General features: G+C 43.5%; 1 protein-coding gene across 1 annotated transcript in view; it reads left to right on the plus strand.

Moving 5' to 3' along the window:
- T265_07620 (hypothetical protein) overlaps positions 1–26800 on the plus strand; it is a gene marked incomplete at both ends in the record, with an annotated part of 112011 nt that overhangs the window by 61045 nt on the left and 24166 nt on the right. The window contains 6 exons of the mRNA XM_009173188.1: positions 1402–1622; positions 5196–5391; positions 6110–6221; positions 11336–11488; positions 17457–17596; positions 19601–19806. Coding sequence (XP_009171452.1) covers positions 1402–1622; positions 5196–5391; positions 6110–6221; positions 11336–11488; positions 17457–17596; positions 19601–19806 — 1028 coding nt within the window. The remainder of the gene's footprint in view (positions 1–1401; positions 1623–5195; positions 5392–6109; positions 6222–11335; positions 11489–17456; positions 17597–19600; positions 19807–26800) is intronic.

A 26800-nucleotide genomic window follows, 5' to 3' on the forward strand; every position in this document is an offset into this window, starting at 1 on the left:
TTCATTTATCGGACGAAATTTCAACTGAACATGCTTAAATTTCTTCACATTACCGACAAAATTAAAGATCACATTGTGCTTACACTTCGATAGTTCTTTCAACTGTCCTTCAACAGGAAATCACATTAAAACTTTATTTTGGTTTCGGTAGTATGACAACACTAGAACCTTTGAGTAATAATCCCAAGAGATTCAGTTCTTTCGAAGAACTCTTTAAAAAAAACTCCACTTATTTGTCAATCAAAAAGACAACCCATATTCGCACCTGTGAATTCCACAAACAGGCTTTCGGTGAACTGACTTGAAAGGAGTTTTTGAGTGGAAAATAGCTGTCAAACGGCGCTACATGAAATCGATTTCTGGAATATCGTTGTGTAGACTAATTGCCGTCCATTCACCTCGTACTTACCTCCTGGTTTACAGGTGTGCACCAATCTGTCAAACGGAATCATGAGTGAAGGAAAGCGATACCGCGCTTTCCTTGTCTTGGTTAAAACCGGTGCTGCTTATGCTAGAGGGATAGGCAGAAAAACAACCGAGTTTTAATTGACTCGTCAACAAACCTCCATCCCGAGCAAGACCCTCTACATGTGTCCACACTCTAAACGGTCAGAATTTGATATTTCAAATCAAAATGCAAGCGTGGTGAGAAATATTTAAAACGAGTCCAGTTTGGAGAGGAACAGGCTAGTTCACATCATCCCCATAATGAAAGGGTGTGGAGTTGCGTCGCATTTTGACGTCAGCTCATCAGCCTGGGCACCATCGTTTAAATAGGTCGGGTGCTTTGCACTAAAAGCCATCCTGTGGCGCACCGTCACTTGCACGTTTACTCATGATGATAGACAATGTTGAGGATACCATGTGAGGAAAGGAAGTTGCCTGTTTCACAGCCTAACAGATGAGCCGTATGTGCACGGTGAGCAGATCGTGCAGGGTTATCGTTAGCAAAACAAACAGAGTATTGGAAGATGCTTAGCTAGAGTCTGCATGTCACTTTCAGGCAGCGTTTATCTTGGAAGGGTTAGATGTTTATTATACCGACAAAATGTCCTGTGAATGGTAAAAGGTAATCGTCTCTCTATTCCGGAAGGCTTTCACATGAAAAATCGGCCGGGGTAATATGATCACCCTTCTTCCGGTTGCCCACGGGGCTTCTACAAACTTTTTCCCCATCCCATCCCATTGTCATCCGCCCATCATTCAAGACTACACCTTAATCTAATTGACAAGAATTCAGTTCCTTTAAAAAACCTCCATATCCCTTTTGTCACCGTTGGTTAGGTTTTCGGTCTCACAAAATTTTATAGAGAATAATGACAAACACAAATTCACAGGGTAGACACCAATGCTCGTACGCCCACATATTAGCTATAATCAAATGCTGTATTGTGATTTCAGGAGTCACCTTCTTGGAGTACTGGAAGCGAAAAAATGCGAAACTGGCCCATCGCTGGGACGTATTGGACTATGAGTTGGAGGAAGAACGGCCTCGGCCTCAGTACAGTGCATTATGTTCGGAAATTGCAAAAAATCCCATCACTGGAGTGTTGGAACCACATTTTCCGCGGACACGACGGATCCTGCGTCTTATAGCCGGCCTTCTTTGTGTTTTGTGGATGGTGAGTGGTTCGCTGAATTTTGTGGGTTCCCAAAGACGCTACTTTCCTAACGAAATTAATAGGTATGCTCCACAGAAACTGCTTAATACGGCTTATAAAATCCATGGATGAGCCCATGAAATAGCATGTCTTTTCCAAATATTTATCCCCCTCAACCACCTGTACACAAAACTTGGGTTTCTTGTTGGGGGTCAGGCACATAGGCCGCGTGGCCTATCCGCTCAATGGTGCAAGATGCAGCGTAGGCTATTATAGTGTCATTATTCTGCCTACTATTTTGGTACCGTCTAAAACAGTTGAAGGGATTCCAGCATAAACTTCAAACCAAGATATTTTTATGTACCGAGCTCCGTTATTAAATACTGAGTCTCTATCCGTTGAAAGCTCTCTGCCTGCTAGTCAGCTCACACCATATTGGAAGCACTGGGTTCGAGTTTTGTCCCTCTAAATTATCAACAACGCACAATCCCAACCGAGCCGGAATTCGAACTCTTTCCAAAGAACAATCAGCTTTCGTGCCTGCCAGAAGAAGGCGGGTGTGCTCAGACAAGCATGTTCACGCTCGATTGTCGTATTCGGTGGTTTAAGCGTGTCGTTGGCGTTGCCCGTACTTGACCAGGAACTCCCAACATGCGAGTCAACACAACCGTGGTAGACACTTGGTTGTCTTTCGGCGCTTCAAGTAGAGTTTTGTGTATAGCGGTCATTTTTGCGGTCGGTTTTTGTACATGTGAATGTGTACACCCACTGGCATTCCTCTTTTAGTGCTATTCAGAGCTATTTTACCATCAGTATATTCTGGTAGCTATTTCAATATCACGTTTGATCAACTGGTGGTAGACTAACGAACCGGGCAGCACTAACTGTCAGCCACAAAGCGTGTCTAAAAAGACTTATTGTTCTTCCCCAAAACACCAGCCTGTGACTTTCGATCTTGAGTTTCGATTCAGAAATCATTTATTCACGAAATAATTCGCCTGACAGAGTCGTTTTTTCGACTCAGCCTGTCCTAAGACAATGGTATTTTTTTATGCTGAACTGGAATAAGAAACGAACACAGATACTAACAATGGCTAAAGTAACTGTGGTGTAAAAATCAAATGTGACGGCCCTATTGCGCGGTAGAGAACCTTAATGATGGAGTCCAAGTTTTTAAACTGCCTATTAAAGTCCGGAGACAAGGGATCCTGCGTCTGTGGTAGTGTCTTATGCAATCAGATATCTAAAAAAATGAAAGCTTCAAAAAAAGTACAAAATTTTTCGTTGGAACGAATGGAACGTATCCAAAAAGACGACGACTTTATTGCCCAAATCCTGGGAGAGTTTTTGTGGCTGAACAGGCTCCCAGCAAGATTGGTAAGAGGTAGTAAGGCTGCACGAGAAAATATGATTTCAAGCAGTTGCGGTCACTAACAGCATGGGTCTTACATGCCAATTAGCCTCGTTAAGTTAATGGTTCCCCTGTAGCTGTAGCCATAAATGGAATGATCTGGTCGGCCTATCGGTTACCTATACGTTGCCCAAATAATTTTTCTCACAGCTTAAGGCCCATTGGACAACTAGTACGTGTGAACTTGTGGCATAAATCACAACCTTATGGAGTATCACTCAGGCCTCCTGATGCCGTCCTCACTCAGTTACAGTCCTGTCAAACAGGCGTCAAAACAAAACCTAAATTTGTTGGCCGTAGAAATGACAAGGGCAGCCGTCATAAACGAGAGATTCAGTTGAGTCTCTCTTGAAAACCAAAATGATTTGCAAATGAGTGTATTTCTCGGAATCAGTCCAATTTGGGTTCAAGTAGAACATAAGGTTGACGGAATCTCGGAGACTGCGCCTGCCTGATGAGTCCTAAGAAAGGCGAAGCTTCTCATCGGCTAATGAAGGATTTTCAGCGACCTTGTGAGTAGTTTCCTGTATGAAAATACTCTGAGTAGCTCTTGCGAATCTGCCTCTTCTGAAATAACTGGTTTAGAACACCATTCATCATAGGCATGGGGCGAGATGGCCCAAGTGGTTAGAGCGCGAATTTACTGACCGAAAGGTCCGTGGTCCGAACTCTACCTCTGCCTCTCGACTTCCCCTGTCAAGGCTAGGGCAACCTGGCAGTATCCCAGCCCTCGTGCAACCTTCGGGTGGCATGGCAGTTAGGCACCAAAAGGGTGCTATAGCTGGACGGTTTCACCATAGACATCGTTGACCAAGCAGCGAGTAGGGAAGGTGATTCGTATCACCTAGCGACATTCTACCATGAATTACAACTCATTTGTCACGAGCACGTACTCTGGTAACAAAGAAAACAATCGCGCCCATGGGAAACTATTCCAGGCCACACAGTTTCTTCCTGAACACTGACCTCTTCTTTGGATGGAACCCTCAGAGACAGGGTACCACAGTGATTGTGATACGCTCTTTTGAGCAATTCAGGGGAGTTACCAGCCAATGAGAGTTGAGGAGGAAGCCACTGTATTCCTATGGTGGGGTTTATCCTTGAGACATTTACGATGGTTTGCTTTGCACAGGTAAGAGAGGAAGACTTCTGCTCAAGGCCGTAAAGACCGGTAGATTCTCTTGAGACCCAAGCTGGTATGTAACAGACTTTTGTGAAAGGTTTGCCTGAGAAAACGTAGCTCGAAGCCAATGCGCTCAATGCGCCAGTGCTCACTAAAAAACGCAAGTCATGGTTGAAAATAGACTATACGCCATGTTTTCATAATGCATTAGGATAAACTCTACATATCTCAGTGGCTAAGGCGCGAAATTACCTACCGGGAGGTCCGTGGTTGGAATCCAACCTCAGCACCTCAACTGTCCCCGTCTGGACTTGGGCAACTTAGTACTAGCTCGGCCTTCGTGTGGCATGGCAGCTAGGCACCGGAAGTGTATCACACCTGAATGATTGTTTGTTGGTAGTGTGAGGAGATTTGAGATTTTTGTGGGACTTCGTCCTGCAACTGAAGCTAATCTATGCTGAAAAGCCGAGAAGCACTGTACAGCTGTTTCATCCTTATTGGGAATCATCAGCAGTGCACATCTAACAAAACTCCGGAGAGTCTCGAACCCGCAACCTCCTGGCCGGTAGTTTGAACACTTAACCGTTCGGCCACGAGTGGCTGATCAGCAGTGTGATTAACTCGCACTTAGACAGGATATAGCGCCGCTCATCCTTCAATCACGGGATCCACATCACGCGGTCACACGTGTTGACTGGCTCCTCGAGCAACGACTTCTCAGATAGAAGTTTCACTCATCGAGTGAAGTTTATTCTTCCACTGAGCTACTTACATATTGTTGGTAGTGTGAGGAGATTTGAGACTTTTGTGGGATTTCGTCCTGTAAGTGAAGCATCAGCCACTCGTGGCCGAACGGTTAAGTGTTCAAACTACTAGCCGGAAGGTCGCGGGTTCGAGACTCTTCGGAGTTTCGTGAGATGCGCACTGCTGATGATTCCCAATAAGGATGAAACAGCTGTACAGTGCTTCTCGGTCTTTCAGCATAGATTGGTTATTATTTGTTACACGGCTTTACACTGATGATGTCTGACTGTCATTCTCCCCTTTTACTAACATCCAGATCGTCCTTGTCATGGTATTTATCGTGGCTGTGATAATCTACAGACTGCTCATAATGGTCCCATTATTCAAAAACAAATTGTTGCGTGCGAACGCCGGAATATATGCAAGCATGTCTGGCGCTCTTGTCAACCTGGTTGTCATCATGTGTCTGGGAAAAGTTTATGAGAAACTGGCTCAGAAAATGACAGAATGGGGTAAGTCAGTTCGTTTTTCTTCATGTTTTTCTGCCACGTGTTCGCCAAGAATTTCAGATGCGCTTTCATGGCATGCAGGGCAGTAGTATAATAGTTTGTGAGGATGGAACGCTGCGAGTTTCCAAAAAGGTGTTTTTTTTGCCCAACTCGTGATACATTCATGAATACGTGGAGTCCCTAGTTACGCTTCTCTCCTTTAGGAAGTTTAGCACCAGGCAGGCTAACTCGATGTGCGGTTTCAACTATCCTAAGGTAATGGACGTGGCTAACTGAGTATTTGTCAACAAAATACCAGGTTTCTGTACTGGTATACTGGTACTGTATACTAGCAACGCTCCCTGAGTTCCAAACCGCCAAACGACCGTTATGTGCTGATTTTGTTAATGAAGGCATTGGCAGTTGGGTAATTCCCATATCTTATATGGGTCATATCTGTTCCACAACTGATAGATTTGTACACACCAGGGAAAGGATAACGGCAAAAAAAGGCATAATACCGAACCAAGACAAGACAATACTTGCAAGGCTATAAAAAGTGGTTGTTATCCGAAGATTTCGTCCGTGCATATTTCGGACAGCACCAGCCACGGCTTTGGTAACCCGAAATCATCCGTTTCGATGAGTCTGAATTTTTAAATCATTTTGAGATCTGTAAAATACTCAGAGAAAGACTGTACTATTCACTAACTTGAATGTCTTCACTATCCCCTTGTTTCAGAAATGCACCGAACACAAAGCGAGTTTGATAATCAGTTGATCTTCAAAGTATTTCTCTTCCAATTTATCAACTTCTACTCGTCAATCGTGTATATCGCTTTTTTCAAAGGACGGTGAGTCATACTCGATTGAATCTGTTTTGAAGACCTTTCGCTCCTGTCCAAAATGTTAAGTGACCAAATTTACGCAATAGCACCAGCAGAATATATTGTTTGTCATTTTTTCATGCCTTCTGGAAGGCACCTTATGGTGATCCAGGGTGTATATCTCTAAATGCTTCACAATCATTCTGAAACTTCTTGTCCCGAGGAAAAACAACACAATATTCATCAATGTCTGGACGTTAGATACTACTGAAAATGTCGCAAGATAATAGACGACAGCCCACAACCGGTCTTGTCATTCTTAGAGCACTTCAGGTAGGCGCATTCCGCGAGTTTGTGTGAACCCTCTGCTCTACCTGAATGAGAGATACAGCTAGATTCTGCTGAGTCTGCCATTAAAACCGATTTGATGCGTCAATGAAAGTAGTTGGCAGATTCCGTCCAGTTTGGGTTCAGGTAGAAGAAACTTGAAAACCGCGCCTTCCTGATGAACCCCAAGTGGAGGAGACCCGTTGAGGGCTGTCGAAGAGATCTCAGCAATCATACGTGTTGTGTGTTCCGTCGGTTACTCCGGGGAAGGATTTATCATAACTAGCATCTCTTTTGTACGGAGAAAAGCGTTTCTCTCCTGAAACACCATGCACCATCTGTTTATATATTGTGTCAAACAAATCTTTGCTACCTTGAATATCGGTTCAGCCTCCACGCAAGACCACCAGTTGAAGAACGTCCTAATCCAGAGATACGTTTGAGTCTCACATTGACATCAGTCCAGCTCGCAGAGTGGTGTCCAACTTCGGGCAAGAGTTAACATTATAGGCACGTGTACGGCAGAGAACATCAGTGTTGAACACTGATCAGATTTACTTGCATATTATACCGAAGAAGTGGGATAACATTGTGGCTTTAGAATCCGCAAACGACATTTCTTCATCACTGCTGTAAAACCAGCTGGGTTCAGTAAAGCAGTGTGGACAAACTTTAATCAAGAAATCTGACTACGTTCTGAAAAAGGATGACTGCGACTATGTTTCGCTAAGTCGTTAGGTTGCACAACAGCCTATTGATACTACCTCGAGATAGAATCGTTTGCCTTCTCCTCACCAAGTTTGATGGTTTGTAGGTGTGTGTGAAACAAAAGCGCAGTCTATTTCAGTCTGTTTCGACGTGACATCGTATCGTGTACCCCAGTTATCTTCACCATATTCGATTGTAGAGCAGGTATCACCTGTTTGCTCTCCAGGTGCTCTTCCTCTTTGTTATCCAAATAAACAAATAGTGTTGTTGAATGTGGCAGCAGGATTCGCAGCTGTTTACCGTCATTCGTTTATTTGGCCTGACCGATGGCAACATTTTTGCGACTAACGAGTTTGCAGGCATACCGGGAATGAGTTGACACAAGTTTCATTGGGACAATCGGTCATTTCCGGTCGGCTCTGTCAACTTAGTTGTTTAAAAAAACTACTCATGTTCAATAAATCATCGCATGTTTTTGCTGTCTTTTTAATTGAAAGGATGCCTTGCTTCATAAACGTGCATTTGTACTAGACTGACCCACTCAATGCCGCACTGACAATGTCACTTGGATTGGTGATGAAACGTTTGTAATCCAACTGTCAAGGTCGGCGAACAACCAAGACTGATTGTAGTTCCATTCTGTATTACACTCAATGATCCGCGGGGAACTCCTCGTTGACATATTGTGGACCAATTGCATCTTTTGCCAGGAGCTAACGTTCCTGCAAAAGCACCTGTTTCTGCCCACCCAATTGTCCCACCTAAAACCTTCAAGGTTAAAAAGTTCATTTCGGTGAGGATGAAACGTTGCACATTACGGATCGCCGGATCAGTAGTTGAATTAGTAACACTGGGTTATTGTTATGTCTTGATGTACGGTAATGCAACTCTGTATCGGTCCCTTGGCTTCCTTGCTCCGCCCACTATGGTATATCAAAACGCACGGTAGCTCTACACAGCCCTTTATGGAGACAAAGGAAAATCAGTACAACTGTATTTATAGGGTAGTCACAGAGTGTTCCACAAGGTCATGCCAGAATCTCCGTGAGGGGACGAGAAGTGTCCAGTCAAGGATGCTTGACCCGAATTGGCTGGCATTCTGACCAATCAGGGCATGCCTTCGTTTGGCCCGTGTCCTGCACGTGACACATCCGTCCAAATGATGTGCTGTTCGGTTATTAGGGACGGCTGGCTCCCGAACAGTTATTCATTCAGTCACTCATCTATCATAGGCATTTAGTGAGTATCGACTAGAATATTTGCATCCAGCTTCCTAGAAATGGCTTGGGGTCGACTCCGGACCAAACTTCGGAGTGTTCTGGAGCAGTAATGAATCCGGCTTAGCGTTTAACTCTCAGAACAAATAAAATATGCACGTTCGACAAAAACTCAGGATAATCAGAAACGTTCGTAGATTTTTGTTCTTGTTACCAGAGCAGTTAACCTTGATTCACACCTGGAATCCGATACCAGTTAGGCTCCGTCTGGAAAACAGGCTCCATTAAAGCCGCTGGTGTAAGTATCAAAGAATTAAACAAACTGGGGGACGATGCTATTTCAGTCCGGTCGTCAACACACCTGTGGGGATATCATCATCATCGTCATCGACAGCATGAAATCAGTGTTCAACACCGATGCTTCACTGTCTGTGGAAAAATCTTGATGCCTATAGAGAGCCATCGAGACCCAATCTTGGGTGCCCACTGTACACGATAAGTAACGTACGCACGCGCACAAATCTCACGACACGCAAGGCATTCTCACCAAACACACCATACATGACTGCATGCATGACAAAGGTCGTAACCGGGTGTCGAAAGATTGTCTATGTGTGACATCAGTTCTAACCAGTTGTTGGCTTATTCGCACAATCACCCCCCCCCCCGTGATAAATCTGCAGAATGTTCTCAAAACCTCCAAAGTAGCCAAATGTTTTGTCCGAATTGCTGTCGATTCCCGCAGAGGGTGATATAAGTACCAAGCTCGTGATTTTGCCGAATGCATAGGATAAAGGCGCAATCATATTCCGAGAAAGCTGGTTACACATGTACTTTTTCCACACAAGAGATCATTCAGCAATTATGCTAAGCTACAAGGCAATGCAGGCGCAAACTCAAGATGACATCGTCTTGATTTATGGAGGCTGAGGGCACCGATTGCTGTGCACTAGTATCTAAAACTGATGCTTCCATTTACGTGACTCCTGCAGGCGAACTATGATGCCATCCCAAAATTGTAACTTCTCATACGTCAGTACTTCCGAGTAGCATTTAAACCGATTTTCGCAAAGGAGCAAACGAATAAAGCTACAGTTGACTTGTCGTGGATTTACCCATCGTCCCACCAACTAAAGACTGAGTTCTTACTGGTATCCTCTTTCTTCAGTTCTACTTACCCACCCATGCACGGCTTATACTGTTTCCTCGTCATGAGAACTGGGTTCAACACTGAGTTCTCAACACGCAGTATGAAAGGAGATGCATGAAGAAAACGATCTTAATAAACCGAGTCTTTCTACTTTGGGATAGTCCAACTGGGGAATAAGCTTCCCAAAAAGTAACGCAAAACGCCGTTTTGAGATTTATTCACCCCTATTATGATCACTCTTCAAGATGACCATGTCTTCCAACGGCAATCCATAGTTGTCCAAGTAAAAATAGGGGGAATCAGCAGAGCAAATCGAAAACATCCTAAGCGTGAGGGTGCTCAACTGATCCGTATGTACTGCCTGTGGAACGGGATTCAACAGATTGTTTTGTTAGTGATTAAATAATCAGACAATTCTATGTGAAAGATAATGATCTACTCGGTTGAGCGAATAAAAATAGGGTTTGCCTGTGAAGGTTCTCTAAATGAGTGATCAGGGTGTGGTTTTTTTCCAGTACATAATGTCCGGCTTCTGTAATATGCATATCTAGATGTAAGATTGATTGTCAGGACACTGCTAAGGTGTATGGGTGAAGTGAGTGCAACTTCACTACGGTTGATGAAGAATGCATTTCACCTCTACTGTGTTATTTAGTGCTGAAGACGTTCAGCTGCCAAAGCACCATAATATGGAGCGTGTACGACTCTGATGCATTACGTCAGTTGATCAAAACTACATTCTTTATGCGGCTCCTGAAACCCTTGGTGTTCTTCGATCACTAGCATTCAATGAACTACTGCAATGTGGTGTACCTCCGTACCATACACTCAGTTTTCCGATTATCCAGTCTAAGTGTTGAATTCCTGGATGTAAAAACTCGCTGAAAAAATTCAACCCTCATGGAATGCCCTTGGTGTTTTTTTAATCACTAGCGTTCAGGGAACTACTGCAATGTGGTGTACCTCTGTATCATACACTCAGTTTTCCGATTATCCAGTCCAAGTGTTGAATTCCTGGATGCAAAAGCTCGCTGAAAAAATTCAACCCTCATGGAATCACTTGAAGTCTCATCAATGTGTAGTGTCATTCAGAAAGGGATCTCGGAAGGCATTGCTTGCTGGAGGACTACGTGTTAAGAACTGCTGTAGGTTTGTCACGACTGCTAGTTTAGTAATCACGGTTAAGTAGCCTAAAGAAACTATCTTGATCTTCAAGTTGTTCATATCTGTTGACCAATCACATGATAAAACACTTGTTCGTTTGAGCGAATCGTGCCGACTCTTATGTCAAGTCATCGGACGATTACATTGCAGCGAGAGAATCCATGAGCACCGTTTTTCCATTTTTGGTTAGCTAGATAAACAAACGCCATACGTAACTTGGTAAATCTGAAGAAGTGGTTTTACCCACTCTGATATTCATTGGACATCGTCAAACCTAGAAACCATGGTGTTATTTTACCGACAATTATTTCGGAACGACAGGAAAACAATTGCAGCAACATTTTGGGACATATCGCAGAAATCCAGCATGTTTCAACAGGTAACAGACCCTGAAGCTTCAAAATATCCTTTAAAATTCAATCAAGAGTGTTTCCTGTTCTAATCAGAGCAGATTTGTTGATATATTCTCTGAAAAGTACTCCCCCACCAACTTCTCTGGTTCTCAGGTTCTCATCAAACTGTTTTGAACTCAGCATGTTTGTATTATTCATGCCTAATCTATTCTATCCATACAGATTTGTCGGATATCCAGGACACTATACCTACTTTTTTGGCATGCGCAATGAGGACTGTAATAACGGTGGTTGCCTCATCGAGCTAGCTCAACAATTACTGGTGATTATGGTTGGAAAACAGCTGATAAACAACTGTCAGGAAATATTGATCCCGTGAGTTGTATACTAGTAGATGGATCTTTTGTTTGCGTGACCTTCCTTCGATGGCATCTCAAGATGTGGTTTTACCTATTGCTTGTATCAGTGAAATGCTGAACTAGTGGTGATGAATAACTCAGCACCTGCTCAACTATGAAGTAGGAGTGGAAGATGAATCTGAATGAAATTCTGTCCACTGAGTTGTTCTATTTATCATCATTTGGAACAAGAAACGAATATATCTGTTATTTCTAACTGTTACAGTAGATAATGAATCACGTTAAACCGAATACCTCCAGTCAAAAATGGGTCTAACGTGGTCCCAGGTAGAATAGTGGGTGAGCCAGCACTAGACCCCTGATCATTAAGGTCGTTGAAAAAGTGAGCAATGTTTTTAACTATTACTATCTCTTCAAAGATAGGACAAACTCGAAGCTGGCACAAGTTTTCGCAACGTTTTTTTTCACGTTGGGAGCAACACATCACTATCGACAGCAATCCACCAGTAGTGAAATCCCATGCAGAAATTTGTCGTTTACACTAGAAAGTATCCAAAGGAATCGAGCTTTGCCCTAAGATTAACTCTGATGGTCGGTACATACAAAAGAAACCTAGACAATTGCAAGTGGCTTCGTGGTTTACAGAATTTACATTCAAGCAGTCTCGTTTGAACAGTCTACCTCCTGTCCTGGTGCAAACATTCTGGTTAGTCTTCACAGCAGATCATTGCGGACAGTAAAGTGAGGTAAGAAAGCCAGTAACTACGGTGGGTAGGCTTATATCCTGATCATATTAAATATGGTATTCCCCTAGATGATATTTGGCCACTCTTGATGTATCGGCTGTGACGCACCTCGGTGATGCCGTCTAACTGAGGCAATAGCTCCTCTTCTGACGTCTTTTTGGAGGGATTATGTAGTCGACCTTCGAGGACCCAAAGCCGTATATCTAAGAAGGCAGCCGCAATGAAGGTTTGCGGGAATTATTTTTGATAGCATTCTGTTCCTAATCTACCATAATCAGGCCGGGTTGTGTTTGTTCACACAAGATTCAAACGGTGAAACTGACCATGCCACTATGAAGTAAACTTAAGTACACTGAAAGTATCACTCAAAAAATGTGTCAGTTTTTTTAGGTGTACCGGATTCCCCTAGAACCTTATCTCGAACACACCACGAGAAGTACGGATATTCATACTGCGTCATACGATAAGTTTCCAGGAGAACAGGCTCTCCGAAACTACCGCCCGGTCTTCTGCCGCCTGAACAAACCTAAATAAACGCAGCTCGTTTACATCTACTGCGATTGTTTCATATTCATTTCCTGCGTCTTGCATGGAGATCTCATCATTGGGGTGAATGCTGTTGGCTTTTGTGAGTCTTTATATTCCCAGTAGTTGAGATAATTACCTACATTGCTTCTTGACGGAAATCGCGCTTCTGTTTGCTCCGTCTTTCTCTGGTGTTTGCGAACATCACTCCTGCGTAGTACCGATGCTACGCAAGATCTACTTCTCAGGTAAAATTTCACAAATTACCCGGGACTAATTGTGTTCTGAACTACAGCGTTCTTGGGGATACTCTTCGTAGAGTAAACGCACAGTCTCAAATAGAATCAAACTATGTACTTTGCATGCTAGAAGGATGGAATTTCCGCTACCAACCAAAAGAAACCCATATCATATGTGTGAGCAATAAAGTATGGCTCGTCTTCTGCTCACACATGCATTCAAATGTGATATCTCATGTCTCGGAGCGAAAAAAAGTAATCTTTACCTTCTCCTGTGGCTGAAACATTTTACATGAAAGACGTCACTAATGGTTCCCTCAGTTCAACCAATGGACATGCTGAGGAGTAGGGCTGCTGCATTGCAAAAGACTGTTTCAGGTAAAACCCGAGTGAAACTTCCGTCTTAAAAGTCATCACTAGAGGGACCAGTCAATACGTGATGTGGATTCCGTCATTGAAGGATATGTGGTGCTTTATCCTGTCTAAGTACGACTTAATCACACAGCTGTTCAGTCGCTCGTGACTGAAAGGCTAAAGTTACAAGCTACTAACCAAGAGGTCGCACGCGCAGAACTCATTACTGAAGTTTCATGGTGACAATCCCGAATAGGGATAACGCTTTTCGGCCTGTCAGCATAGATTGGCTTCACTCACGGGACGAAATTCTAATTGAAAATTCCCAACTATCCTTACGCTACCATCAAAGACTTAAGTAGTCAGAGGTTGGATCGCGATTCCAACGGTACTTCAATATCCACCGGCGCTCAGTATTCGCACAATGGCATTGAATTTACGAAGGCTATGACGTGTCCCTGATGGACTGAAGCAATCGGGCAATCGAGTTCGGAGTACCAGTCCAAACTTTCGCGCCCCATTTAGGCATCCCGGGGTCTCAGCGATGCTGGGGAATCATTCCATCAGACTTTTCCGACAGAGGTATGGTTGCGTCAGTGGACAGTGGAATTTGGTGAGGTGCAAAAATATGAACGTCGATCAGAATGGCTTTTGGTTTGAGCACAAACGCAACAAAATGCAACATTTTGGCGCAAGAATTTTTACCCCACTTGTAAAAGTTTTGCAGCTGAGAGCATTGTGCTGATAACTGGCACCATATCCACCATTTCCCGGCATGGTTCCCCATTGTTCCGCCTGATTTCGTCACGCCTCAGTGAGTCAGACGATTCCAATGTGCTCTCGACTTCGGAATCAGTGTCAACGGCAGTGTCAGCCCCACCCTACTCCACCCCCGTCCTGTTTCATACTCATGCTAGAGTTGCTTTGGCCATGTGCGCACTGTGGATATAGACGCACAGTTGGAGGGTGCTGACGCTCCAGACAGGGGCGGATCGAATGCAAATGACGAGTCAGGGCATAGCTGATAATCATGCCCAACGATTTTAACACAACTTTCAGAGCCGCGTGTGGACATGAGATTGTGGACACAAGTAAATCATGAGCTCTAGGAAGGATGATGGGTGGTTCGAGCCTACGTAGACCTGTAAGCCAGCGTAGACTGTCGTTGAAGGAGCCGAGATAGACTTAGGTTGTGACGAAATTTCCCAGCGCTTTGCCTGGGAGGTTCTGTCTACAGCCTGGTGCAGTTCCTGTCTAAATTCACCTCGGACAGCGTTAAAAAGATTGAGCACCATGTAGTATGTAATACGGAATTTTTAAAGTCAAAACAGCGTTTTTGGAATAACTTGTTGTAATCCGACGTTTGGGTTCCCGCGGTCAACCTTTCTTAAGGTCTGTAAAACTCTTCCATATGGCTGATCCAGATACAGAAGTGGAGGTGTAAGCAGTCGAGTTCAAAGTGCCTCAGCAAACCTTAGATATGTTGTGCGCTTTGGTCACGAGTACCTCAGTTAGTAACTGTATTGTGATGATGAGCTTTTGTAGACCTTATTGATCATTGCAGTTTGGGCTGGAAGCAGTTTGAATGCAATAACAACAGCTCTACCACTGGTCAAAAAATGATTTTGATTTCCGACACACTCTTGTGTATACCAGCAAGTTTTCATCCCCTAGGTTACTATTGTCTGAACACAAATCTCTCGGCGAACATAACATAACATAACATCGTCATCCCGAATAGGATTCCTCTTATGCCATCGGTGCCGCTGGTTACCGACGAGAAGAATTAGGTTTTGATGAAATAAGACATTTCGAAACAGAGCTAAGACAGCTTTTAATCCTCAGTGCATTCAACACGAATACCAGCTTGCACAGAGTCAACGAGGGCGCTCGACCAACCGTAAAAATACGCATGTTCATAACAAGGCCCCAAAGATTCGGCAACCATGGTTGCCGAATTCGGCTAGTACTGTCAATGGAATAGTTGAACGATCCCAGTTTTTCCGCCGAGATCAGTCGCCAGAGTGAGCAAACAGAGAGAATCCTACTTGTATTTGTGAGGATGAAATCACAAACGGGCTCTTCAACCATTGTCAATTATTCCTGTGCACTAGCAAAGCAACAAAGCACAACTGACTGACTTCAATGCGCAACGTTCAGCAGCAAGCTGAATGTTACTTGATATCACTTGTTATGTATCGAGCTTTCGAGCTCTCTGCGAATATGTACAACTGTTTGTTACAGTAAGCCGGGAAATAGTGAAATTCAGGAGATTAAGGCACTCCTATCCCAGACGAGTAATTCAAAGCGATCAGAGCTCCCACTCAGAGAGAGTCAGTGCACTCCGTCTATTACTCGAAGGGCTGTTAAATCACGATAGAGAACATTTTGTTTGAATTCACGAGCTGCTTCAAGGACCGGCATTCATTCGCGATCGGTTGCTCTCATAAAATCCTCGAGTGCTTATTCAGATTGATCGGTAAAGTGGGCTGATTCCCAAGGTTCACCGGAGTCAATGGTAGCGTCGAAACAGTTTTTCACTAAGAGCATCCTCAGTGTCGAGCATGTGCGACCGAATATGATCAGCAAGGCAGCACGACACACGGAAGCTAGGAGCCACTCGAACCGAAACATGTTCCTGCATCGAAGCCGTAGTTTACTCGAGTCTCTTATACAGACAAAGGATGGATCATCAACCATGGTACAGCTCCTGACACAGGACATCGCCTTTCAGTGGGAACACTGTCATGAATAGGTTTTTTTGTAGAGACCATGTGAAAAACACGTCCCTTGGGAATACTTTTGAGAAGTACAGAAGGGGCACTGCCAAACCGTCAACATCTTGACTGTATGGAGACGTTAGCAGATGCTACGTATCGTTAAACTTGGGTTCAATACTCAATGCCGCATAATCGGTTGAAGCTCATCATGTGGTGAGACAGGTTTTACGTAAGAAGATTTTTGAACGGAGTTTTTTTTAAATTATTTATCAATCTATCCAGTGAAAGACTTCATTAGACCTGTACATCAAGTGACCAGGTGTCCAGCAACCCTGCTGGATCGGTTCGTTACAATCTCCATCTTGGATCAAATTCTGGTCGTTGGCTTGTTCGTTGAGCTGGGCAATTTGATTGCAAACGTTTCATCACCAATCCAGGTGACATCATCAGTGCGTAGATATGCGTAGCAGTGGGTTAGTGGTTATGCGTTCAGTAGTGTTACGTGTGTGTTGATGTACGTGCTGGTAGCCGGGGATGACCTTTGGCCGCGATTAGTTATTCTGTCGGGCGGTTCTATTGGTTGTTCTTTTATCCCATTTCCTCATTCCCCGATGCCCATGTGACATTTGAACTTGGCATCCATCGCCGTCGTAGTCTGGTCGATGTTGGAGTGACCTTTGTCCTTTTTTGTCCTTTTCTTTGTTTCCTTCTTTTCTTTCTTTTGTCCTTTGTCCTTCTTTTCAGCCAGGTAACCAAAGCAGATCGAAACTCTGTGGCAGGGGGGAGAATGCCCTCGCGATTTTGTTACACGTATTACTTTGTTCACTTTATCAGCAGATTCCACAGAGGGCATGTCTACACTTTCCGGGGAAATTCCAGCCTATTGTCTTTGGGTCAAAACATCTGTCAATGGACAGTAGGAAACTTGCCGGGGAAATTCCAACCTATTGTTTTTGGGTCAAAACATCTGTCAATGGACAGTAGGAAACTTGTTCTGCCGGGATCCAACTAATCTGCAAATTTTAATGGCCTGGAAAAATACAACCCACTCGTACAAAGTGAATCAGTTGTAGACGACGCGATTTTCCCCGTCAGTTGATTGATAAACCTGTCAGGTGGTTGCTATTTTAAGATTGCAGTAGTGTGGAAAGTCCTTCCGACAGTTTTTCTGGTTCGCTAGTTTGTCTCAGAATGAATTTCGTTCATTTTTGTAGCAAATTGGATGCAGCACAGTTGTCTAAACAATGTTGCGAACCTCGCTTCTACCTGTTACGGCATATGCGAATAGGTTGAAAGACTGAGCAGAACAGATGAGCACAAAGCATATCAGACTTTTCGTATAGCTCCCTCTTCTGTTCTCTATTTTCCTATCCTTATCCCCCCCCCCAAAAAAAAAACAGCAAAATCAGAGGATGGTGGCACAAAAAATCCAAAGGACTGAATAAGAAATCCAATTCAACTATCACCTCGGATTGCGTGTACTTGGATGACTACAAGCTGATTCCCTATGAGGGACTATTCGATGAATATTTGGAAATGGGTGAGTACTACGGGAAGTGTTTCACTTCCAAAACTAGTTCTGCCCTGTTGTCCCTGTCTCGAGCATGGAGTGATAAATGCCTCGTGACAATGTTACCATTGCATCATTTGTTTCATTTCCCGTTTGTACCGCACTCTTCATCCTCTTGCTCGGAATGCGTATGATCCTCTTCGTGTGAGTACAGGAACGGCTTTGCTGACTCTATAGAGACCGTCCAATGCTGTTGTGATGTACTTGGGACTGGAACAACACGCATATAGCCCACGTTCTTTCCGTTACGTATTGGTGAGCGCTACCGGATTTAGGTGATATACTTAATGAGAGCCTCGTAATATACGTAGGATAACTCGACAGAATATTTGGACAAACCTCAGATAAAATGTGTGGAATGATCAGTTTTGGAAAAGTTGTGCACCACTTTCTAGAAGAGTGTAAACTCCAAATGAGTATTCATTCCCGGTTACATAAAAAGCAATCCTTCAAACACATTTACCATGGCTTTCAACAGAGTCTCGAGTGGTGCTTAACAATAGTTGTGCACTTATTTCAAGCTAAATGCTTGAACAACCTGGAACTAATGACATCCTTCTTTTTCTGTATAAAATTTGGTAAGTTGTCGTATCGATCCCGGTTCTAATTTTCTCGATCCACTACTCATCCATGATTCTTCCAACACCCTAAACTGCAAAAGTGTCTTCCAAGGAGCCGCTCGAGCAGCGGTGGCGTAGTTTTGTGCGAAAGCTGCGCGAAACCGCCCCAGCTCAAAACTTTATCCTTGTCTTGTGGCACCGAACTCCTAAAGATCCTGAAGATATGATCCGTTTAGCTCAATTTGTTAGTGATTGCGATGCAGCATGTTACAAAAACGGTGATGTTTTCGCTCACATTAATGGTAATTTGTATTCGTTAAGAGATTCCTTAAAAACGACATCCAAAAATTCGCCATTGATGATTACTGAGCAAAAGACCTTGTCTTCTCTCGTGACACGCGAATATTTGTCCACTTCGGTGACCACCGTTGAAACAAGCCCCGGAAGTGAGACAAACATAATTCCTCCTTCTCACAGAAACTGATTTAAATCCCGCGGACGAAATGCCCCAATGACATGCTCTTACCAGTCGTCAGCCACGCAATGGTGGCCAGTACCACGAATATACTGTACCTCCACCATCCTGCACTGCTTGACAACAGAAACACGGACAAGAAACCATTGGTAAACGACGTAACACTGATTTGTGTTGACCACATAAAAGGACCTGTCGGAATGAAACACGCCGTTCATTGAAAGACAGAAAGAGCCCTATGGGAAGATGGGTAAACCAGAGATTGAAAATAACAGATGGGGTTTGAGCTTCAGCACATCCAGATATTCTCGCTGACCTTCAACGTTTTCCTAGTATTCAATGATTTGTCAGCTACACAGGAAACACAAAGTACAGTTTTGGACTTAGGAAGAAAATATATGGATACCGTGTGGTATTTTAGACTTATTCACCTAGACAGGTCCTGCGAAATGTTGAAAAGTCCATGAGGTATATGGTTTAGTATTCTAGCTTACAGAGCATACAAACTATTGGGTGGGAGGTACCATTCTTCAAACGCTATGAAAAAGATGTTTTGGTTTGGCACCTTGTTTAGACGTACTACGGATTGAAAGTAGCTGAGAGGTTCTGGGTTAGGGTTTCATCTTTAAGACTCAAATTCACAACCGCTCTCAGCAATGTTCCCAACATTCAAATAAAAGGTGTCACAGTATAAGCGACAGATATAGCTGGATCTGTTATCACCACCACTGTAACTTGTCAATGACTGTATTTCCCTGTAGTTAAAGGAGCCCAACTCTCACAATTTGAAGAATTTGACGAATTTGGGAAGTCATTTTATTACCAAGTTATCTTTTTTGTTCATTGCAACTGGTCACGGATGCTGTGTGGCGGTAAAAGCCCAGGCGCCAAGATACTCCATTCGACTTTCAACTAACTAACATGTTTTTTTCTTTTCAGTGCTCCAATTCGGTTTCATCACAATTTTTGTCGCAGCATTCCCATTGGCTCCATTCTTTGCACTGCTCAATAACTGGATAGAGATCCGCCTGGATGCAAACAAGCTGGTTTGTGAAACTCAGCGTCCATTAGCTGAACGAGCTCAAAATATCGGGGTCTGGTTTCGTATTTTGGATATTCTCGTCAGGTTGGCTGTCATTTCGAACGTGAGTTAGCACGTTAAGCTGTATCAATCTGATACCTAGGGAATTCATTTCAATAAAAGGTGAAACTGTTTTCCAGAACTCAAAAGGCTCATCAAACGGGGGCGAAATAGACAAGAAAACACTCGTTGGAGAACATTTTCGGATTATTCCTTTTCGGTACGGTACAGTCCCCCGATACACTACCGTATCGAAAAATAGTTTTAGCGATACAGAGTGTTTCCGTCGAAGTGACTGTTGTGGAAGCGGATTCCACAAAAAGGACTTTTTCTGGCTCCTTTAATGCCTGAATTAGTGCTTAGTAGAGACAACACGATATCATTCGCCCAAGTTCATTATTGGATCACTACTATGCTATCATCGCAGCTAATAGACTGGTCCGCTGCATGAGTGAAGTGAACTGGACTTGACTCAGCCTTCGTTATGCATACAGTGCCATCTATATGCTGGAATATTTCATGTTTGCAATGCCGAAAGCAGTTAGAAAAGCGTAGAGGCACACAAAAGAGCTCGGTAATGATCGGCTTTACAATAACTGGCATCGTTTTTCCTTGTTAATTGAATGTCTTTGTGGTCTTTCCCAAGTTCATGGTAATCTATACTGTGGGTGCTGACGAAATTGCAAAGTTTCGCTACTGTGACAATCATGGATACGCAAATATCTAGAGCTTAGAATAACTGATCAACTGGCAGAGTCGAACACACCTTTGAGGTCGAGGAACACGAAGATTGTGGGTCTACTCTACATATGGCAGTGCACTAACGCCTAGTGGAGTGTGAATATGCCGGTGTAGCCCCTAGCTGGTCCGAATTCCGATTTGTCAGAGTTTCGCGTTCCACTTTCACTTTCTCTACTTCACTTCGGCTATTGCCTGCGTGATGATGACCTGACTTCTTGGACATCTCAATTCAAAGCTGCCCAAGAATGGCGATCAGCGGTTACACTGTTGTAAATTGTTGTGACTTGCTGAACTGTAGTGCAACTCTGCATCGGTCTCTTGGCTTACTGCTCCGCCCACTATGGTATATCAAAAGGCACGGTAGTTCCACAAACCCCTTTATGGAGACAAAGGAAAATTATTACAACTGTATTTAGAGGGTAGTCACAGAGTGTTCCACAAAATCGTGCCAGAATCCCCGTGAGGAGGCAAGAAGCGTCGAGTGAAAGGTGCTTGACCCGGATTGGCTGGCATTCTGACCAATCAGGGCATGCCTTCGTTTGGCCCGTGTCCTGCACGTGACACATCCGTTCAAATGATGTGGTGTTCGGTTATTAGGGACGGCTGGCCTCCGTACAAAATACTGATCTATTTTTGCCCCGGTAGCATGGATTTTAGACAGCCTGTAGGCACAGACTTAACATTGTCGATCCAGCCTTTTAGCTGACCAACTCGGAATGCCCTAGATTAGGAACGAACAATGCTCTGCTGATGTCTGTATGTGGGCGGTGAAGAACGTTCCCAAACCATCGGCGTGGACGTTTTGCTGCTCGACTCAAGCAGTGTCACAATATCGACGGCGTACCTCTTCACACGCAGTCTTAGGGACGTGCTTTGAAAGTATTTCTCATACAACAATACTCGATGAACTCCATCTTGCAAGTGTCTGATATACCCACTGTCCGGATTTCGCAGTGAAAATGTAAAGCCGCTCGGGCGACCGATTGACCGGAAGTAGGTGAAACAGGCGACAGTTGTTTGACGATATTTTTGTCGTTCTAGCACAAGGTAGAGAGCAAATACTTGATCAGTTCGACCGTTCCGTTTTTTCAAAACTACCTGGTTCGGTGCGAAGGTGTCCTTAGCTGGCAAATCTATTCACAAATAGGGCAAACATTTTAGAAGCTACATCCAATGAAAGTATGCCACGATACTTGTCACAAACAGATCTGTCACCTCTCTTGTGAGAAGGTAGAAGAATAGATGGAACACTGTGGATTGGAAAGATAAAGTAAGTGACCCCTAGGCGATCTCACACTGGGAATATGGAAAGCGAAGATAGAATGATCTTGAAGAGTGTGAGGAGCTTGATCAGAAGTCAGACTAGAACCATTTTAATCCGATTGGTGTGCCGTGAATAGGCCATATTCTCGTGCTTTTAGTATTTGCACCTTCAGAATCTTTATGTGATCCTTACGCTCCTGGTGATTGGCGTTCACTTAGTGTTGCAGTATTCAGACTAAGTGGATTTTTTCGTCATTCGCACACCTGTCCTCGGTCACATTTAATTTGGCTGAACTGACATTTCACGTAACCGTCTCGTCTTCATGTTTGACTCCTCAGAGTTCAAAATTATCCCATTGATGAGGCAAGACCACTTACAATGTGGCAGTTCTTGTCACAACTGTTTGGGGCCGGCCAGTCCGCAAAAAAAACTTTGTAAAAGTCGATGTTTTGAGTCCTAAAATCTCACGGGACTTAAAGAACGGCAACCTTGAATTCCATCTGTAGCACCAAAGAAAGACAGATTTTACTTACCACTCATATACCATATCAGACCAACTATTTTAAGACGATTCGTTATCATTCGTTTAAAAAATGGCAACCTTGAATTCCATCTGTAGCACCAGAGAAAGTCAGATTTTACTTACCACTCATACACCATGTCAGACAAACTATTTTAAGACGATTCGTTATCATTCGTTAGCATTTTTGACCGATTTCTTGTGACACTGTCCATAAGGCCAAAAGATGTTCGCAATTACTACTTTTTGACTAATGACTGAGCGTCAAAATTCAAGACTTAGATGGGAAAATAGGACTTTTTTCGCAAAATTATTTCACACAATGCGCCCAGTGCTTAGCCGGTTTTAGCTGATGTGTATGAGGTTTCTTCTTCGTAATTTGCTTATTTGATTATTCGCGGGGGGGGTTCGCGAGGGGGGGGGAGAAAAATAGACTAACTTCCTAAACAGTGATCTCGATCCACCAGGTGTCTCATGGGGAACAACGTTGAAAGATTATCCATAAATTATGAGATGTTGTTCTTGATCATAGACAATTCCGGGTTCAACGTTAATGTACCTAGACGGCATGCAGTTTGATTTACAGCCGAATCGTACATTCTGCTTACCTGTGACAATGCATGAACACTATTCAGTTGCCATTTTCCAAGACCACGTGGTATGCTGGAGATTGCAAGATTTGCTTTAAACGGAGACAAATCTGGTCATCGTGAACAATATCGTCTGACGCAAAAGCTGCCACAGAATGTTGCGAAAGGAATAAAAGGTCTGCAAAGAACGGTGAAATTTGAGCTGTGTTTGGCTGAAACTAGAACAAACCGTATTCTAGCCTAGTTTTATGCGTCTTGGATCCAAATCAGCTGATAAACAGATCAAACGAAGAAAAACTGACATTTACAAGCCCAAGTCTCTATCTCCTCTCTGCCCCGTTTTCTAACTGTTAAAGAACTGAGGTTTACCCAGCGAATAATCCGTCGATCCTACTTATGTAAAAAAAGTGTACTCTGTGGGATTCGTTCAACTAGATTCTCACGGTCAATTGCATTTGGTTATCAATCATGGAAATGAAATGAGTTTTGCATGCAGGTCATATTAAAACAACAAACGTAAACTTCGTAGTATGTTACCCCCTCCCCCGGACAACAAGCATCCTTCCGGACACGAAGTTTACCTCTCAGTGAGGGAACTAGTCCCAAAGGCTACACAGGAAACACTTTCTAGGTCCCACCCAAATGGCACAATAGCAATTATCTGAACCGTTGGCCAAACTCGATCAGTAGATCGTCACGTTGAGTGATTGATTACACTTTCTCACGCTACAATACAACTGTTATAAATTCATTTAGCTTTGTTCAAACCTAAGCCTCGTATACGGTCACCAAAAAAACAAGGAGCCGCAATTTATCTCACAAACGCTCACATCACGCCCCCCCCCCACCACCATAAATGAGAATACGATTAGTCCCTTTTGCTGTTCCGCTCTAAAACTTGCAAGACATCACGAAAATTCATGTGGCAGAAGTCGGTACGTTCTTCGTGTTACAGCATTAACACGGTCCTTAGGTCTCATTTAGGAGGATTTCGGGGAGCTTGAACATTCAACCCCAATAAAAACCGTTGAGAACAATTGGATGACTTGATATAATACTACTACTCGGTAGGCTGATAAAAACCCTTCGACACTAATCCTGATATCAAGAAACGTACTTATCAACCTCGAATATCGTCATACCTGCATCATGAGGCGGTCTTTGTGCAATACACTCAGCTGAGGACTATCAGCTAGAATTCAGTCGCGCCTTCGGTTGATACCAACTTAATTTGTAACTGGGTGTTTGTCTTCATCTGAGATAACTGATATCTCTCTATTCGACTGAATAAAAGATGGCTTTTAGTCATTACCTTTCACATACTTCGTGATGAGGAGTAACACCATATCTTTGGTCCTTACGGAGCTTTGGCTCTTTACGTGAATTGTTTTAACACCCTCTTCATCCCCTTCTCTAACCGCCACCACCCTATCCGTCGCTTGACATTCAGCGACGGCATTCACGGAACGGCGTGTTAACACTACTAGTCAAGGTGACTAAATACAGCTTTGAACAAATTTCAAACCAATTGTGACGTTTCACTTTATGCACAACCACCAACCCACCGCTACGCACCACTACTCTCCCCGATAACGCACTGATGATGTCACCTCGATTGGTGATGAAGCGTTTGCAATCAAATCGCCCAACTTAGCGAATAAGCCAACACCCAAGTTTGACTCTTTAATCAATTTTATGCAGCACAAGTACCGTAAAAGTATCCACAGTGTTGAATGCGGTAAATTTGTAGCAATCGGTCAGTACTTGTTAGTTCGTGATCAGCACCTTTCATGTCTCCGACTCGCGTAGCTTGTCTTTACCTGATATAGCTGAAGGCCAAATTCTTTTAGCAGTTCACTTCTCACTGATCGAAATTCGATCGATTTGGCAGAAGTTCTGAGCACAGAGTAATAGTGACTTTGCATGTCGATCCTTCAGCTACGTCATCCACACTCACTGGAGCATTGTCAACAGATTCAGTCTTTGAACTATTTGGGACATTCCACGTATTTACTCTGCTGTCCAGCAGTTAGTGACTGCAATCACAAATGAAACGTTTTATATTCTATGTTATGGAATTTCGTTTGCCAACGTCGATGGAAAAACTGACAAAAGCTTCAGCTTATAGCAACCCCGCACAATGGGACCCTGAACAATAGCCGAAAGCAGAATAAATGCACAATCATATTCCGTGTCGTAAACCAGATCACCAGTAAGTCTTTTTTCCTGTTTGTACTATCCTGTGCTAAGGCCGTGATCTCAAAGCAAGGAATTGGTTACTTAGCCTAAGCGCACGATCCGATCTACCCATTTGACAGGTAACGTGTAGTCTAATTCACCGATGGCCGGTCAGTAATAATTGCGGCGAAACCGAATTCCACGAACTTCACCTGCGTTTGTTCCGTAGTTGCAATTGGGCAGTGGACATGGGCAGACAGTATAGATAGGTAGATCGTGGTTCTATAGGAAATTAACAGTAAATCGTGAGAACTAAAGAAAGGCTTACGGCTAGATTGAACCTTGGGCAGTGAGCAGCACAGGATAGCACACGAAGGGCAGTGTGCTATCTGACAAATTAAATGGGAAAAGTGTTGTTCAGTTCAAAGTTCAACAACAAGCCCAGAAATGAATGTAAACAAATCGTCTATAGAAAAACGGTTGAGGTAGAGTCGACTTTGTATAAAATAGAACAGTTCAGTCTTGAAAATTGAGCAGTTACCGGAAGGGTACTGAATTAGCCTGAGGAATAGGGAAACAACTAAATATGTCACGTAATTAACAGTGTTAATACACATTACTTTCGAAAGGATACTGTTTAGTTTATCCAAAAGTGATCTGACTCTTCAAAGCCCCGATAAAAGCAACCTGCCATGAAATTAACTTTATAAAGGTTCTCAAAATTGTTTGACAAATGAAATAATTATGACCAAACCAGAGCGTAGATAGTTCATCGAAAAAATGCGCGCACGCTGTTCACTAATGATACCTCTACGGGAATTAGATCAGGTCGTTCACCTCGTGCCGCTATATCACTCGAGGTCTTTCTTGACCCTTCATGCCGAATCCATCCCTTAACCAGTCGTTCCAATAAAGTTTCTGGTCGCCTTGCCTGACTCTACTTTACTGTTTGGGCACTTCTAGAAAACAGTCCGGTGCGTTGTAGAGCAAAACGTGGCCATTTTATTTGTGAACAGGAACTCCAATCTACTGAAATGACCAGTTGAGCGTGTCAGCTTTCTACCTGCCGTTGTCAGTCGATGGCTCGCATGCTTCGTTGATCTCCAAAAAGCAACACTCAAGGGGATAGGTGTGTTAGTTCAATTCTCTAACGAAGCTGGTTACTATACGTCGGTCTACAGCTGATCAGGGAATCAGTGAATACGGTTCGCATACTCGAACACACACGTACGCAATATGCTTTATACCGTATCCCGCAGGAAAATGTGAACTAAGTAGCACAACGCAAAAGCGCAGAGCACCCTTGATTGGAATGTTCAGTTAAAGTGGTATGACGGGCATCCGAAGCCCCACAATTTAGAAGTACAAGGTATCTAGCGTGACAGCTTTAACATGGGCCTTTAACAGTGCATTAAAATAAATGAGACATGCTCAAAGCACATCTGGAACATGCGATCCACTTTCATGTACATACAGGCACAACGATGAGCATTTTTAGCCAATAGCGCTCATCAATCGGAATCCGTCAAATCAAACAGCACATCTGAAAGAGTTATGCATCCACTCGCCTTTCCATAAGCGATCAAAGATGGTGTAAATTCCCAGTGCTTTCTGGGACTTTTCGATCTAATCGACTTTCGCCTGTGGATAAGCCAGGTAACCCCTATGTAGATTACTTCGACGTATTCGAGAAAACCCACCTGAGTGACGCGCAAGCCGGAAATTGTGGATTCTTGAGATTTAGCAAAAGATGCGGCACTACATG

Source organism: Opisthorchis viverrini (genome assembly GCF_000715545.1).
Source record: "Opisthorchis viverrini unplaced genomic scaffold opera_v5_178, whole genome shotgun sequence".
Taxonomy (NCBI): domain Eukaryota; kingdom Metazoa; phylum Platyhelminthes; class Trematoda; order Opisthorchiida; family Opisthorchiidae; genus Opisthorchis; species Opisthorchis viverrini.